General features: G+C 49.9%; 1 protein-coding gene across 1 annotated transcript in view; it reads right to left on the bottom strand.

Moving 5' to 3' along the window:
- CDC45 (cell division cycle 45) overlaps positions 1 to 15,549 on the bottom strand; it is a 36,023-nt gene extending 20,474 nt beyond the window's left edge. Inside the window, exons 1-10 of the mRNA XM_049867029.1 lie at positions 15,368 to 15,549; positions 15,198 to 15,257; positions 14,176 to 14,268; positions 11,870 to 12,007; positions 10,751 to 10,894; positions 8,956 to 9,011; positions 7,193 to 7,241; positions 5,404 to 5,465; positions 3,380 to 3,430; positions 1,873 to 1,992 (exon numbers count right to left, since the gene is read on the bottom strand). Of these exons, the coding sequence (XP_049722986.1) occupies positions 1,873 to 1,992; positions 3,380 to 3,430; positions 5,404 to 5,465; positions 7,193 to 7,241; positions 8,956 to 9,011; positions 10,751 to 10,894; positions 11,870 to 12,007; positions 14,176 to 14,268; positions 15,198 to 15,257; positions 15,368 to 15,418 (824 nt within the window). The 5' untranslated portion in view covers positions 15,419 to 15,549. The remainder of the gene's footprint in view (positions 1 to 1,872; positions 1,993 to 3,379; positions 3,431 to 5,403; positions 5,466 to 7,192; positions 7,242 to 8,955; positions 9,012 to 10,750; positions 10,895 to 11,869; positions 12,008 to 14,175; positions 14,269 to 15,197; positions 15,258 to 15,367) is intronic.
- Positions 15,550 to 15,598: the final 49 nt, after the last annotated feature.

The following is a 15,598-nucleotide window of genomic DNA, read 5'->3' as shown; positions in this document are numbered from 1 at the left end:
CTCAGCTCCGACTCCTTCCCTTCTGCCTGTTGCTCACTCCCATGGCCACACACTCCCCGCCAGTGCATGTGTCAGGACACGTGTGTCCGGTGGCCCTGCATCCACATTGGTGGTTCCTCTCTCCACGTGAGCCAGTCACCCTATGGCCACCAATATCTCTTCCCAGACTCACAGGTCCCTCAAACCTAAGCTGTCCAAATCCACATTTGTTCCTTCCTAGATGATCCAAGGCAGAACAGGGCAGCTCCATCATCATCTACGCACTTGCCTGTCCTGCCAGTTGTCCCGCTGAGGCAGCGAGACCCTGGCCATGCCTCTCACGTCTCCTCACCCTTACCCTCTCCTCCACTGAGCAGCCAGAGGGACTTTTTAAAAAACACGAGCTGAAGTCAATTGGCCCAATAAAATCTATTAACATTCTGCATCCCACTTTGAAGAGTGGCATCTGGGGTCTTAAATGCTAGCAAGCAGCCATCTAAGATGCATCAATTGCTCTCAACCCACCTGGATCAAAGGAAAATGAAGAACACCAAGGATACAAGGTGGTTACGAGCCCAAGAGACAGAAAGCGCCACATGAACCAGCGACTACATCATCCTGAGACCAGAAGAACTAGATGGTGCTCGGCTACAACTGACGACTGCCCTGAGAGGGAACACAACAGAGAACCCCTGAGGGAGCAGGAGAGCAGTGGGATGCAGACCCCAAATTCTCATAAGACCAGACTTAATGGTCTGACTGAGACTGGAAGGACCCCGGTGGTCATGGCCCCCAGACCTTCTGTTGGCCCAGGACAGGAACCATTCCCAAAGCCAACTCTTCAGACATGGATTGGACTGGACAATGGGTTGGAGAGGGATGCTGGTGAGGAGTGAACTTCTTGAATCAGGTGGACACTTGAGACTATGTTGGTATCTCCTGCCTGGAGGGGAGATTAGAGGGTGGAGGGGGTTAGAAGCTGGCGAAAAGGACACGAAAAGAGAGAGTGGAGGGAGAGAGTAGGCTGTCTCATTAGGGGGAGAGTAATTGGGAGTGTGTAGCAATATATAGCAAGGTGTATATGGGTTTTTGTGTGAGAGACTGACTTGATTTGTAAACTTTCATTTAAAGCACGATAAAAATTATTTAAAAAACAAAACAAAACACGAGCTGAACTCAGGTCACTTCTTCACCTCCCACTGGCTTCGGGATCATAAGACCTCTTGTTCTTGCTCTGGTCCCTCTGATCCTGGGGTCTCATCATCTATCCAGCCCCTTCCTCAAGCTCATCTCAGGCCCTTTGCATCACCACAACCCCTGCCTGGGCTGCTTTCCCCTCACAGCACAGGGCTGAGACCAACTTGAAACGTGCTCCCCACCCCCTGGGTTCTTCCTGAGCCCTCCAGCCCAATGGCACACCTGGCGACTACCAATGCCCATGTTTTCCTCACAGAAATGTGGTAATTTGTAATCACATGTTGGCTTCCTTCTTCCCTAACTGGCTGGACATGCTGCACAGTGGGGCCTGCATGTACCCACCACAGGGAGCTCTTCGTAAGTGTTGGCTGGAGAAGCATGAGGCCTTGAAACATGGCTCTGCCCTTTAGGACCCAGATCACAAGGCCAGGTCACAGCAGACTGTTGTCAGTATCCCATGTGCTTGATCCTGGCCTGGGGAGCAATCACGGCCCACTCCTCCTCAAAGCCTCTCATCCCACTGGCTGCCTGTTCTGGGTACATGGCAGCCACCAACACACAACCCAGACAAGTGGCTCCCTGACAAGCAAAGCCCATGCCTGTGTCCTCTGGGGACAGACAGAGGGTCGGGGTGGGCCCTGCGGAGAGTGACAAAGCAAAGCCCGCCTGAGCCTGTAGGCCGGGCCACAAGGATACTCGTACTCGAAGGTGATCCGTGTGCAGTCAACAGACAGGGTGTGCTCCTCGTCCTCGTTCCGGTGGTTGTGCCTGGACACGTGGCGTTGCAGGATGCCAACGTCAGTCACGTACTTCATTCTGGAAGAAAGCACAGCTGCACCGGGCAGCCCTCCCTCCCTCGCACCTTAGGATGCTGCCCACCACACATGGTCCTATGTAAGACTAGGGAAGCCTCGCCACCTGCACTCAGCCGCCTGGGAGCAGTCAGACCTGTCCCTTTCCTCCCCTCCCCCCCAAGCCTCTGCATCTCCTCCAAGGCAGCAGCTGCGCTGTCTTCACTGTGGGGCAGTCATGGCCCTACCCTCCACCCATACAACCAAGTGGGACAGGCCCTGAGAAAGTGACACTAACCCAAGCAGAGGCTGACAGAGCCTCGAGGTGCCACTGAGTACGATGAATGGCAGCCTGCTGGAGAAGGTGTCATTAGGCCAGTCCTCCAAGGGCCACTGGCAAGGATGGTGATGGAGTGCCCCACCTGAGTGACCACCAGTGGCCAGAGATGGTGTCTGTGCTGCACACCCCACCTTGCCTCCAAACCCACATTATCTATGCACAAACTCCTATACCCCTGCAGAGAAGGGCCTCAGGCCCCCAGGTGGTATGTGTGCCAAGGTAACATGCCCAGGAAGCAGCCCAGATCTAAGGGACTCCAGGACTATCCCCCCTCCATCTACAGGACTTGACTGGTGGGGGAGTCGGGCAGAAGGGGACCCCTGCAAACAGCACGAGGAGTCTGCCATGGTAAGTGTAGGCTGGGCCCGGGGCTGTGTCTACAGGCGCAGGTTTGGGACATCTGCTTGGTCCCCAGGAGGTGGTAAACATCTTGGGTGGAGGCCCCTGCCAAGGCTCTTGGACTTCCCTCGAGATACCACCAGAGGGAGCTGGGCCGCCTAGTAAGGAAGTGGGAGGAGACCCCCTATGGCTGGTCCAGGCCCCTGCCCCTACCCAGGTATCTGGATCCCAAGGCAGCTTGGGCTCCCTGGTTCTCACAGATGAGGAGCAGCAAAGCTTGTCTCAAAGGCAAAACAAGAGGTGGCTTCACACAGCCCTCCTCAAAACCCTCTGGCCTTCCCTTTGCCTTCGTGATCCAGCCCAAATTCCCAAGCAGGACAGCAGGGCCTGGCACCTTCGGGGCCCCAGCCCCTCTTCTGCCTCCTCCTACACACCCCGCACCCCGCCGCAAGCACTCACACAAACAGGGCTCTGAGGGCTACGAGGACTGCCGTTTCCTCCTCTCACCTCTGGCTCCACCTGGTGGACCCTCCAAGGGTAGAAGAAGCATCCACCAAGGCCATACCACTTCACTAGAATCACTGGTACTAGGTCCTCTTGTGACAACCAAGTCCCCACGAGGAGGACAGCCAGCCCTGTTCTCAGTATGGCTCTACATTGACAGTGCCAGTGGGCACTGTAGCCGGTCCCAGCACTGACAGCCACCCCAAGCCCCACGGGACCGTGTCCTTACTGGGTGATCTTGTCTTGAACCCACTGGTCTGTGAGTCCCACGATGGCCCACCTGGAGGGAGAAGGGAAGCAATGGGGTCGGCCTGTTCCAGCTGTGTGGTAGGGATCTGGGGGGTGGAGTGGCATCCATGGAATGTCCTGCCAGCATTGCCAGAGCTGATGTCGGCAGCGGTGGGGACAGGCAGTCTCCCTTCCGTGGGTGGACAGGGTAAATGAGGACTGCACTCACACACCTGTGCTCAGGTGCCGGATGACCTTAGCCCATCCTTTCACCTCTCTGAGCTCCTCTTGCCACCTGCCACTCCCAGCCTAATAGACCCTATTCACGGCCCCCTCCCCCCGAACCTAACAGACCCTAGTTATACCTACCTACTTGTCCTTCCGACTCATGTCAGGGACATAGAATGGCAAACCTTTTAGGCCCCTTTAGAGCCTTCAAAGGTCACTGTTTCCAACCTCTTCTTTTCTCAATAAGAAACGGAGATCCAGGCTGGGACCTGACCTCCCCAGGATTACTATCAGCCCACAGTAAGTGTGACCTGTGTCACAGGTGTGGTCCGTCACACTGTGTGCTCTCTGTGAGTTTCTGAGCTGAGAACAGCCCTGGCCTGAGCAGTATAGCCTGCAGAGGGCACTCCGCCAGCAGTGAGGCAGTTTAACACATCTGCCGGGTGTCTGGACAGATGGATGGACTTCTGGGAAGCTACGGAAAGCTAATCTAAGGGGAGGACAGGGTGCCCAAGGACTCCCGTCCACATCTCCTGGAGCAACTTGATTCTGGGGGGCATCTTCTCTGACTGCCCCACCTCATTCTGATCTCTCCTTATCTGTGTTTCGTATTGTGTCATTTTGCATTTGTTCTTGTGCTGTTTCTGGAGTTTTCTGAAAGCATTTGAAGGGTGCAAGCTTCTAGTGGAAGGCTTTCAAGGGTCACTGAATACACAGTAGGTGCATACTAGTGATGGGGGCGCCTGACGCAATCAGTGGTGGTCACAGGCCCATGCTACTGCTACAGGCTCCCACCCAACCTTACTGCGGGGCCTTGGATGCATGCCCCAAACCTGACCTGGGGACCGTCACTTCCATGCCATGGGAGGAGACCCGATGCTGAGAGGGTTGAGTACACAGCCAGGTGCCCAACTCTGAGCACAGAGACGAGAGCTGAGAGGGCCAGCGACCTGTGACACAGCACCCCCAGCCCAATCATGTACATCGCAGCAGTGACTCCTACACCAGCACCCCAGAGGACCCACCAGCAACTCCCTCCTCAGCTGCTGGTCGGGTCCTGCTGGCCCAAGGACCTGACTCGGTGCAGCCTGTTATCTCCACCATGGGCCCTCAGAGCTGGAAGACCTCAGCAGACTACCGACTCACAGAAGAGTGAGCCAGGGCCCAGAGCAGAGGGCTGCGGTCATAGGGCAGTAGGTGGTGGAGCCAGGCCAGAACCTATGTTCTCATCTCCCGTTTCGAGAGTCACCTGTGTTCATAGTGCCTGGCAAATGGCTTCTTCCCGTGTGCAATGCTCCAGGGTGTGGAGTGAGTCTGCACGCAGCCTGCACTGCAAACTCAGGAGGCAGGCAGTTATGCATGGATCAGATGCTACCACTTTTACAGAGATGCCTGGGAGGCTGCCTCATTTAAATCCCATATTCGTTCTGTTGTCCAAATTTAACAAGCAGAAAGGCTGCGGGGCAGGAGTGGAAAGGTGGGGAGCAGCATCTGAGCCCTATCTTCTGATCCAGCCACATGCCCTCTGTGCTCTGTGGTGTTCCTTGTCCTGTAAGTTTGTGGGATGCAGCCTAGAACTACACAATTAGGGAGAAAACCAGAGCTGTGTGCGCTCCCAGAAAGGGGCTGTGTCTGGAGTTCCTGGTAGGGACAAGGGTGGCATATTGGTGATGCCTTTCTCCAGGACCCTGTTCCCACTGCAGGACAGAGCTGCCCAGAGGAGGAAGCCCCACAGGGCACTGACCTCGACTGGGTGGCAAGACTCCACATACAAACACTGGCAAGGGGACTACGTACCACAGCATGTCATTCAGGTCTTTGGACATCATCCACGCCAAGTCGAACATCACCATGGCCGACTGCAAAAGAGCAGAGAAGCCTGAGGCCAAGGACAGCCACACTTGCAGAGGGGCACATGCTGGGGCTCTGCCCAGTCAGGGCGCCAGGCAAATCCCAGCCCAATGTGGGGAACAAGGGTTCACCAGCCCGAGGAGAATAAGACTAAGTAACTGAACTGACGTGCACGCTCTCCTCTGCTAGTTAAAAAGTCAACATGAGCAGCCAGGGAGGACAGTGCACTGCAGGAAGGGCAGCCCTGTTCAGCATTGGGCTGAGGCCTTTGTCCACAGCTGCTTGGTCCCTCGGTGATGTGTTGAGTCTGGGTGACCCCACTGCCTGCCTGCCCCTGTGCCTGTGCTCTCCTGCTGGCTGGCTGATGGCCTGGCACACACTCCCAGGAAGGCCAGGCCAGGCCAGGCAGGGCCCTGGTTTCAGTTATCTGAGTATCAGAGGTGGAAGGGGTCTTGGGACCCCTAGTGAAGGTCTTCCTAACAGGGCTGTCCACATGAAAGCATTTCACTCCCTGTGAGCAGAGGGTCCGAGTGTTGGTAGTAGTCTGCGATGGGGATCAGTGTCTGATGGGAAGACTCTGAAGTCTGAAGCATCCAGGGCAAATGGATGATCCTTCACAGGACAATGGAACACTGGACAAATGGCGCTAAGACTAAACGCAGGATGTTTTATTGGAAACCTATTTCCTAGGGCTACTTAAGTCCTTGAGCTATGCTCAGCATTAACTGGGTCAACTACAAGTAGGTTTTCTAAACTAAATCCTATTCTAGAAGATTCACACACCATGTGCCGTTGCACATGTAGAGTTTTATTTTCTTGCACAGAGACTGATACAGGCTTTGTCAGTTGTGGTAAGTAAGTCTGTTTGATAAGTAAAAATAATCAACTAAAAACCAAACCAGTTACCATTGAGTCTATTTCGACTCCCCTGGGTGGCCCACAAGGGTAAGTGCTCAACTACTAACTGAAGGCGCCTTGGAGGAAAGGCCTGGTGATCTGCTTCCAAACGGTCGCAGCCTTGAAAACCCTATGGAGCGTAGTTCTACTTTGTACATGCGCGGTCACCATAAGCAAAAACAACAGAAGTTTCTTTTTTGAGCACCTACTGGGTGCTAGGGCCCATTGTAACAATTGTCTCTGAAATAAGGACTATTCTGTTCATTTTATGGGGGAGGAGTTTAGGCTCAGAGAGGCTACAGCACTTGCCCAAGGTCACACAGTAGAAAGTTGTGAAGCTAGAATTCAAACAGGCTTTTGTGGCTCTAAAACCTATGCTCATTCCTCATGTTTTAGGAAATTTACCCCAGAGACTGAAGAATTGATGCTTTTGAATTATGGTGTTAGCAAAGAAAATTGAATGGACTATCAGAAGAATGCACAAGTCTGTCTTTGAAGAAGTACAGCTAGAGCGCTTCTTGGAAGTGAGGATGGCGAGACTTTGTCTCACGTACTTTAGACATGTTATCAGGAAAGACCAGTCCCTGGAGAAGGACATCATGCTTAGAGGGTCAGAAAAAAAAGGAAGACCCTCAATGAGATGGACTGACACAGTGGCTGCAACAATGGGCTCAAACATAGCAACAATTATGAAGATGGTATAGGACTGGGCAGTGTTTTGTTCTGTCGTACAAAAGGTTGCTATGAGTCGGAACTGACTCGACAGCAACTAACAACAACAACAGCAACAATCCCTAGAATTAGAATTTTAGGGTGAACTGTACATATTCATACTTACTGATGTCCCATGGTATTCGTACTGCTCATAGTCAAAGAGGATTTCTCTTCTGTAATGATATAAGATGTATACATTCGACAGGAAGCAATGCAGTAAGCATAATATTTGCATAAATGTTAAAACTTGAGAGTATTCAAAGAAATGCAAATTAAATCATAGTACTACTCTTTTGGTCCCTGGGTAGTACAAACCGTTTGTGCTTGATCGCTAACATAAAGGTTGATGGTTCAAACCCACTCAGCGATACTGTGCAAGATAGGCCTGGTGATCTTTTCCCTTAAGATTGTTGTTGCTAGTTGTCGCTGCATCGATTTCGACTCATGGCAACCCTGTGTGTGCAGAGTAGAACTGCCCCATAGGTTTTTCAAGGCTGTGACCATTTAGAAGCAGGCTGTTTGCGCCACCCCACCTGGGGACTCCTCTGTTAGGATTAGAGCCAAGAAAATCCTGTGGGGCACAGGTCTACTCTGTAACACATGGGATTGTCATGGCTTGGAATCAACTCAACGGCTACTGACAATAACCATTTTTTCACTTATTGACTCTTTGGCAGAATGTGTATTTACAACATTGGGAAGGTACAGTGAAACTGACACACACAACTTGTGGCTGTGTAAAATGGTATAATCCCAGAATCCCAAGACAAAAATTCAAAGGAACAAGTCTAGACAAAACTTGGTATGTGCAGAATTATTCATTGCAGCCTTCTGTGATGACAAAATATTGGAAGTAACCTACAGTTCAGAAAGAAGGGGCATTGCCAGTTAAGAACTATGTAAAATAGTTAAACGGAAAATGCAAAATTAGATGCACATTGTGATTATGCAAAAATGTGCAAGGATGGATAACCCAGGAGGAGAAAATCTCTTTGCCTTAGGTAGGAACATCATGAATTATTTTTACATTTTTTCTCCTTCACTTCTTGAAATGTTTTTACACTGTCCACACAAAGATAAGGAGAAGTATTAACAAGAAATGGGCCATCCTGTTTGCCTACTGAGAACATACGCAGAGGCCTGGTGGCATGTCCGTCTCCAGGCACTCTGAGACATAAGTACTAAGGGGAGTTTCCTGCCGGGAACTGTGGGTCTGCGGTCTGGGCTCATCCACTCTCATGAGGTGTGGCCTTCCCTTCATGCTGCAGGAGTGCATGCCCATAGCTGAAACAACACGGAGTCGTTCTGAGCAACAGGGCGGCCCAGCAAGAATGCCAAAGACTGGACTTGGCAAGGAATTCCCCCAGGACCCAGCTTAAGGGCAGTGCTGTACATTCATCTCAAACTGGAATAATCTTTCTAATGTTTTTACTTTAAAGCACTCCAATTTTACAATTTGCAAGAAGAAGTGGAATTATGGATAGCTTAGTTTTCTTTTCATAGGTTTCTATGAAAAGTTCTACACAATTGGCATCTATTTCCTTCATAAACAGTTTTAGATAAAAGTATCTACATTTGGGAAACTTCATAAAAATGAAAATCAGGGGCCACCACCCCTAACAGATGGCTCATATTTGTGAGACATGTGGGCCAGGCCTACCACTCATGGGTAGAGAAGGTGACCCAGAACCTTCTCTAGGCAGGGGCCCCATGCTCAGTCCTAGAGCCCCTGGCTCTGTGTTTAACACTAAATTACTCAAAATGGAAAAAAATGCACAGCCTCCTGGGAATATACAAGCGTGGGCAGTACCACAGTCCCTCAGGAAGGGCAGGCTCCTGGCCACTGGGGTGCTGCTCCTGGCTGTGGGTGTGCTGCTTGATGCTCACCTCCGGGCCTCCCACGCTCTTCGCTGCCTCCTCTTCATGGTTTGCTCCATCACTTCCTGGCACAGGGGCAAAGAGAACAAAATGCCAGGGATTTATCCTCACAGCCTGAGAAGGTTCTGATTTGGCAGAGGCTACTGGCCTCAGACCCCTGAGGAGAAACCTGGGTCATCCTGTGCCTGAGTGCAGTCTGCTCCTAGATACTGGCCGGGATACCATGGAGAGAAGGGAGGGACTGTTTACTAAGCACCTGCCCCAGGCTAGTCTCCAGCTGAGGCCCCTACACCTCTCCATTGCCATCCACCACCACGTGACCTGGGGCAAGCCACTCACTTGCCTTGGACCAGTTCACAGAGATACATACATACGGACATACACACGTGATGGCAGTTACGGATATTTCTGACATAATTGAATACCTCGCGGGATTGGTTTACAGGGTTTGAAGGATAGGATCAGAGTCTCATGGAACATCTTGATCAATTGACATAACATAGTTCATAAAGTTACATTCTATGTACTAGTTTGGCGAGTAGTGTCTGGGGTCTTAAAAGCTTGCAAGTGGCCATCTAAGATACAACTATTGGTCTCTACTCATCCAGAGCAAAAGACAAAGAAGGAAACCAAAGACTCAAAGGAAACTAGTCTATAGGACAAATAGTCTACACAAACTATGGCCTCATCTACCCTGCGACCAGAACTAGATGGTGCCTGGCTACCACTACCAACCAATCTAATCAGGGCCACAATAGATGGATCCTGATAGAATGAGGGGGAACCAGACCTATTAGACTGTTTGAGACTGGAGGACTCCCTGAGACTATTGCCATAAGGTACTCTAAACCTTGAACTGAAACTAACCCGAGGTCATCTTGTAGCTAAAAAAACAGATTGATTAAAAAATAATGAATATCACCCAGAAGTACTGTACTCCTATAAAAAATCACCTACATGAGATCAAACGGTCAACAATTGCTTTAAAACAAAGATGAGAATGTAAGGGGGCAGAGAAACTAGATTAATGGAAATGGTACAACTAGAATGGAAATAACTAGAATGTTCACGCATTGTGAAGAATGTAACCGATGTCAAGGAACAATTTGTGTAGAAATTGTTGAATGGAACTCTAACCTGCTGCGTAAACCTTCACAAACAACATGTTCCGTACCAAGGATTGGGAGCCAGCAGGGCAGGTAGCTCCTTCGACATCAATAATGAACACTAGGATAAAAGATCTCCTGCCATTCAAAAGAAGAATGGCTTCCCACCTGCAATTTTACCTCCAGCAGCAGTGGCCAGGGTTTGGCAGGGCCCTTCTATAGGCCGAGCCCCAGGTCGGCGAGCAGTTAGGACCCAAGGCCCGTGTGGCACAAACCACTCCCATCTTTACACACAAGATGTTTCCCCTTGAGAGACCATCTGGGGTGGAACTTGGCCGACGGCTGTGGCCACATGCCCCTTCTCAGTCACTTCACAGCCAGCACTTCCTAAGTGGAGTGGTAGTTTCTCTTTATCACTTTTTCAAAAATGTTTTCTCTCTAGGCATAGAACTGGGTTTTCCTACATTTAATTTCATCTGACGGGAGTCTACTATACAGAAGAGACGCTGTGGCTCAGTGATATTCGGTGATCTGCTCAAGGCCACATAGTGAGGGAATGGCAGCGTCCTTCAGTCCCACACTGGTGCCTCCACTACTCTGCACTATACCCGCTGCCCCCGAGTTATGCCTGGGCCCAGGCAGGCCCCAGCAGGGACTGACCCCTGACCTCCTGACTGCTGCGTTGAGGCCAAACACACCTCTTCTAACCGGGTGCGCTTCTCAGAAGGCTCCGAGCCATCACTTTCATTTCCTGAATGGTCTTCATCCTCCGCTTCATCCCGGAAGATGTCATCATAGGCTGGAACTTCAAGGTCATCATCTTGTTTGATAAGTAGCTTGATCTAAGTTTAAGACAAACAATAAATTGAGTCTCTGCTCAACAGAAAACTATTCATCAAGATGTATTTTTCTCCTACAGAATCTTATCATTTCCTGGTTGGCTGACTGGTAAGCTTTCTGTACCTGCAGACAGCTACCTGTTTGAGAAGAGTTCCAGACTTCTCAGGCATTTTCCTTTTGTGTTCATTTCCACTCAGTGAGGTGTCAGTTTTGCACCACACTGTATCCAGGAATTATGAAAACAAATTTTTGAAAACCACCTGCAGTCATTTAAATCTGGAAAAAAAATAAAAGCTCTCTCTCATGCCATACACCAAGCCAACAAAATGAACAGCCACAACCTGGTCTATGATGGCGGGCATGAAGACGTGCAAGCCCTAACTGAATAAAACACCCGTCTCTAGAAGCAATTCTGGGCTGATTTCTCTTAGAGGAGTTCTTCCATGAGAACCCGAGGCCTGACACTTGGTGAATGTGGGTGGGAGGCTGGTGATGTGGCTGCTCCGCACTGGGCTCCCTGCTCACTGCCCAGAGGCCCAAGAGTTAGAGCAGCAGAGCTGTTTTAGGGTAACCAGGACCTCTCACACCAGCTCCCTTGCTGGTCCTCACATGACCCCTCAGGTGGGCAAGGCTGGTCTTGGCCCTTCTTACAGGGAATCACCTCCAAGGTCCCCTGATATTAAATGGGACCGGGCTGGGTCTGAGCGCCAAGGGCAGACCCAGTGTGGGGTTCTGGCCCCAACACCTCCCAGGTCAAGCAAATTCCACAGACACATTCTGAGCACTCCCGCAGGTTAGGTGCCATGTTTGTCACCAAAGACGGACAAGACCAGGTCCTTGTCCTTAGGTTGTGGACACTCCCACAGGGGAGACGGATACACGCACAGCATAAAAAGGTACAGACAGGTTGATGAAGAATACTGAAAGGGTAGGGACTAATACCAAGCCCAGGGTATGGGCCCCAAAGGCCTGGTTACCTGGGTATCGTTGTACACATTCACGATGTTGACTGGCCTGTGGGTGTCACACACAAAGAATATAGTGTCTTCATCAGGTTGAAGGATATCCAATAGGTCTATATTAGCTCCACAGTTTATGAGGATAAAACAATGGAACTGAAAAAAAAAAAAAGAATAGACACAGTGTAAAGTAAGCTCATTGAGGAGGCCCTTCACCTTCTCTGCACCAGGCCTTCAAGTTCGTCTGCTGAGACACATCAAGCCCCCAACACTAGGCAAAGCCCTCACTGGGAGGGGCTCTGAGAATAGCCACCCCGGGCCTGTGCTGAGCGCTGACAGACTCCTTCATTTTATCTTCATAAGAACGCCATGAGGTAGGTCCTGCTCCCCAGAGGTGCACACGGAAGCTCAGTGAGCCCAAGTCTCATGCACAGGGTCAAGAAACTAATGTGAGAGTGTGTAACCAGGCCATAAACATGTAATGGGTCTCCCCAGATCTTGTAGTCATTGTGCTGGACTGCATCACCAGGTTGTTGTTGTTGGGTGCTGTCAAGTTGATTCTGACCTATAGCGACCCCATGTGACAGAGTAGAACTGTCCCATAGGGCTTCCTAGGCTATAAAATTTACGGGAGTAGATCACCTCGTCTTTTCTCCTGTGGAGCGCTTGGTAAGTTTGAATCACTGACCTTTCGGTTAGCAGCCGAGCACTTAATGGTTGGGCCACCAGGGCTCCTGCCTCGCCAGGGAGAGGTTTAAATTTTTAATAATCTTGGGCACCTAAATTTAAGTCTTCTATTACACCCTAGTGGTACAGTGGTGAAAGCACCTGACTGCTAACCAAAAGGTCTGTGGGAGAAATATGTGGCAGTCTGCTTCCATAAAGATTTACAGCCTTGGAAACTATGATTGTTAAGGTTGTGCGTCAACTTGGCTGGGTCATCATTCTCAATGGTTTGGCAGTTATGATGTAGTTTGGCAATCTTATGATGACGTGATCACTTCCATGTGAGATCTGATATAATGGGATCACCTCCATGATGGGATCTGCTGTGAGTAGCCAATCAGTTGAAAGGGAGTTGCCTTGGGGTGTGGCCTGCATCCAATATAGGTGGATTTTCTGGCAAGTCTTGCTGATTTTTGCTTGCTCTGGATCCTGTGGCTGGCCCCTGTTTGTCTGACCTCTGGTTCTTGGGACCTGGGCTAGCAGCTTACCTGCTGTCTCGCCTGTCAATCTTGGGATTCACTGGTCTTCTCAGCCCGTGAGCAAGAGCCCTGCTCTCTGACCTAACCTACCTTGGGTTTGTCAGGCCCTGTGGCTACGTGAATCAGGAGAAGCCTCCAGTGTGACCCAAAGACTTGGAATGTTCTAGCTTCTACAACCACGTGGGCCATTTCCTTGATATAAATCTCTACGTATTTACATGCTTTACTGGTTTTGCTTCTCTAGAGAACCCAGCCTAAGATATAAACCCTATGGAGTTGCTGTGAGTAGGAATCAACTTCACAGCAGTGGGTTTGGTTTGGTTTTTTTGGTATGACACCCTATCATTATAGAAATCATTTTCTTACGAGTATCACACTGGCAAAGTTCCCTCACATGATGACAGGAACTCCAGGCTAGGATTTATCTCTGCCAGAGCAGTCTCACCTGTGGCCAGGGACACCATGGTCCTTCTTCCACACCCCAGCCCTTCCCTGTGTGGCCCAAGATGTCACATCTCTCCTTGTGGCCCCATGCAGAGGTAGAAGCAGTCCTGGCCTCTACTGTTTAAATTATGGAGAATGAAGATACCTGTTGCCATCAAGTTGATTCTGACTCACAGCCGCCCTATAGGACAGAGTAGAACTGCCCCATAGAGTTTCCGAAGGAGCAGTATGGGTTTGAACTGCCAACCTTTTGGTTACCAGCCGAGTTCTTAACCACTGCACCACCAGGACTCTGAGGAGGAAGATATGTTCCTGGATTTCAAATTGGAACCTGGGATACATTTATTTGGACAGATAATATAAGATAGCAGTATATCGTAAAATAGTTTTAGTTAGGCCAAATTAAACACTATTAAATTCCATGTTCCTAACAATAAAATTTCTGCTGTCCATATTTACCGTCCTTTTCTTTTTTGGGGGGGGGGGTCAATTTTGCCTCCACAACTTAAGGGTAAGTTACTAGTATACATATTATGTTTTTCTCTTCCACTTTGCTTAATAAAGTTTACACTTACATATACACTCAATCTATTATGGAATTAGAAAGAATGCTAAGGGTTAAGAAATTACTATGGAGTAATGAAGGCTAATTATTCCAAAACGCATCTTACATACCTGCTCTTTATGCTCAAGAAATGCAGTTTCAAGTTCTTGCCACCCAGAAACTGGAACCAGGGTGTACTGCACATGGTCACACTGGAACAAGGCCTGAGGAAAAGGTGTTTTGAAACCCTGCTATTTAGAATGTCTGCAATTTACTTTGAAAATGTACCAAGAGAAAAAAAAAAAAAAAAGATAGCTGGTGGAGAGATGGAAGACAGATGATTAAGCAAGGTTAAAACCAGTTGCCATCAAGTAGCTTCCGACTCATGGCAACCCCACATGCATCAGAGTAGAACTGTGCACCATAGGGTTTTCGGTGGCTAGATTTTTGGAAATAGGTCACCAGGGCCTTTTTTCCGAAACTCTTCTGGGTGAACTTGAACTGCCAACCTTTTGGTTACAATCTGTACGTTCAGTGGTTTGCACCAACCAGAGACTCCAAAGCAAGGTTAGTAAAATGTTAACGGGAGAAACTTGGTGGTAAGGATACGAGTGTTCACTGTGTCAACTCTAATGAATGTTTGAAAATTTTCAAAGTAATACATTGGAGGAAAATCCAATCTTACTTCCAGGTCTTCTGATAAGATCCTGACCTAAGAACCTGACCAAAGCTCAATGTAAATGTCCCACTATGTTCAAAACAAGACTGAACTAATGATATTTTTCAATCGACCAGAGGTCCTGTATTTCCAGCATCACTTATGACCCCACCATGCCCTCAGCTGTCACAGATTTGTCTCCCTCAAACTCCCACATTTCATAGGCCACCAGAAGTCTAAATCTTACGTTTCACCCAAATGCAACCATATTTGCCTGGGTTACTGCAAAAAATATTAACTAGTCATCCTGCCTTTTGCCTAATCCTCCTCTAACCCACCCCTCACCATCCAGTCAGGGCAGTGACCTCAGTCTTCAGTTGTGACTGCTCAAGCCCCTACCTCAGCCTCTGTCCTCATCTGGGGGTTGGGGGAGGTCCTCTCTATTCCGCTCACCTCTTGCCGTGGCCCCTCCGTCCGAGGGTCCGCGGCACTCACCTGAAGGATCTTGCAGGCGCACAGAGCGTCCACGTCCGAGGCCACAAAGAGAAGGACCCTCTGTCAGGGGAAGAAAAGGCAGGCTGAGTTTGGAGACCCGAGTAGCGGCCACTCCTGCTCACCCACTGTTCCCGACAAGACGTAGGCCAGGGGTCCAGACTGGGGCTCACCTGACTCTGGACCAGCTCGTAGAACTCCTTGCGGAAATCGGACAGGAACATGTCCACGGTGGCCGGACGCCTAGCATAAGATCTGGGATACAGTGAGCCCCAGCGGCGATCAAGACTCCCGCCAAAGCAGGGCTTTTCCGATTGGCCCAGGGGCTGCCAATCAATAGCTGCTCGGTCTCAGCCCTTCCTCCTTTCTGATTGGGGCATATTGAGGGCGGGCACTAGAGCACC

The sequence above is a fragment of the Elephas maximus genome, chromosome 22, assembly GCF_024166365.1.
Source record: "Elephas maximus indicus isolate mEleMax1 chromosome 22, mEleMax1 primary haplotype, whole genome shotgun sequence".
Classification (NCBI taxonomy): domain Eukaryota; kingdom Metazoa; phylum Chordata; class Mammalia; order Proboscidea; family Elephantidae; genus Elephas; species Elephas maximus.
The sequence above is the reverse complement of the archived record's forward strand: the minus strand, read 5'-3'. Positions and strand labels throughout refer to the sequence as shown.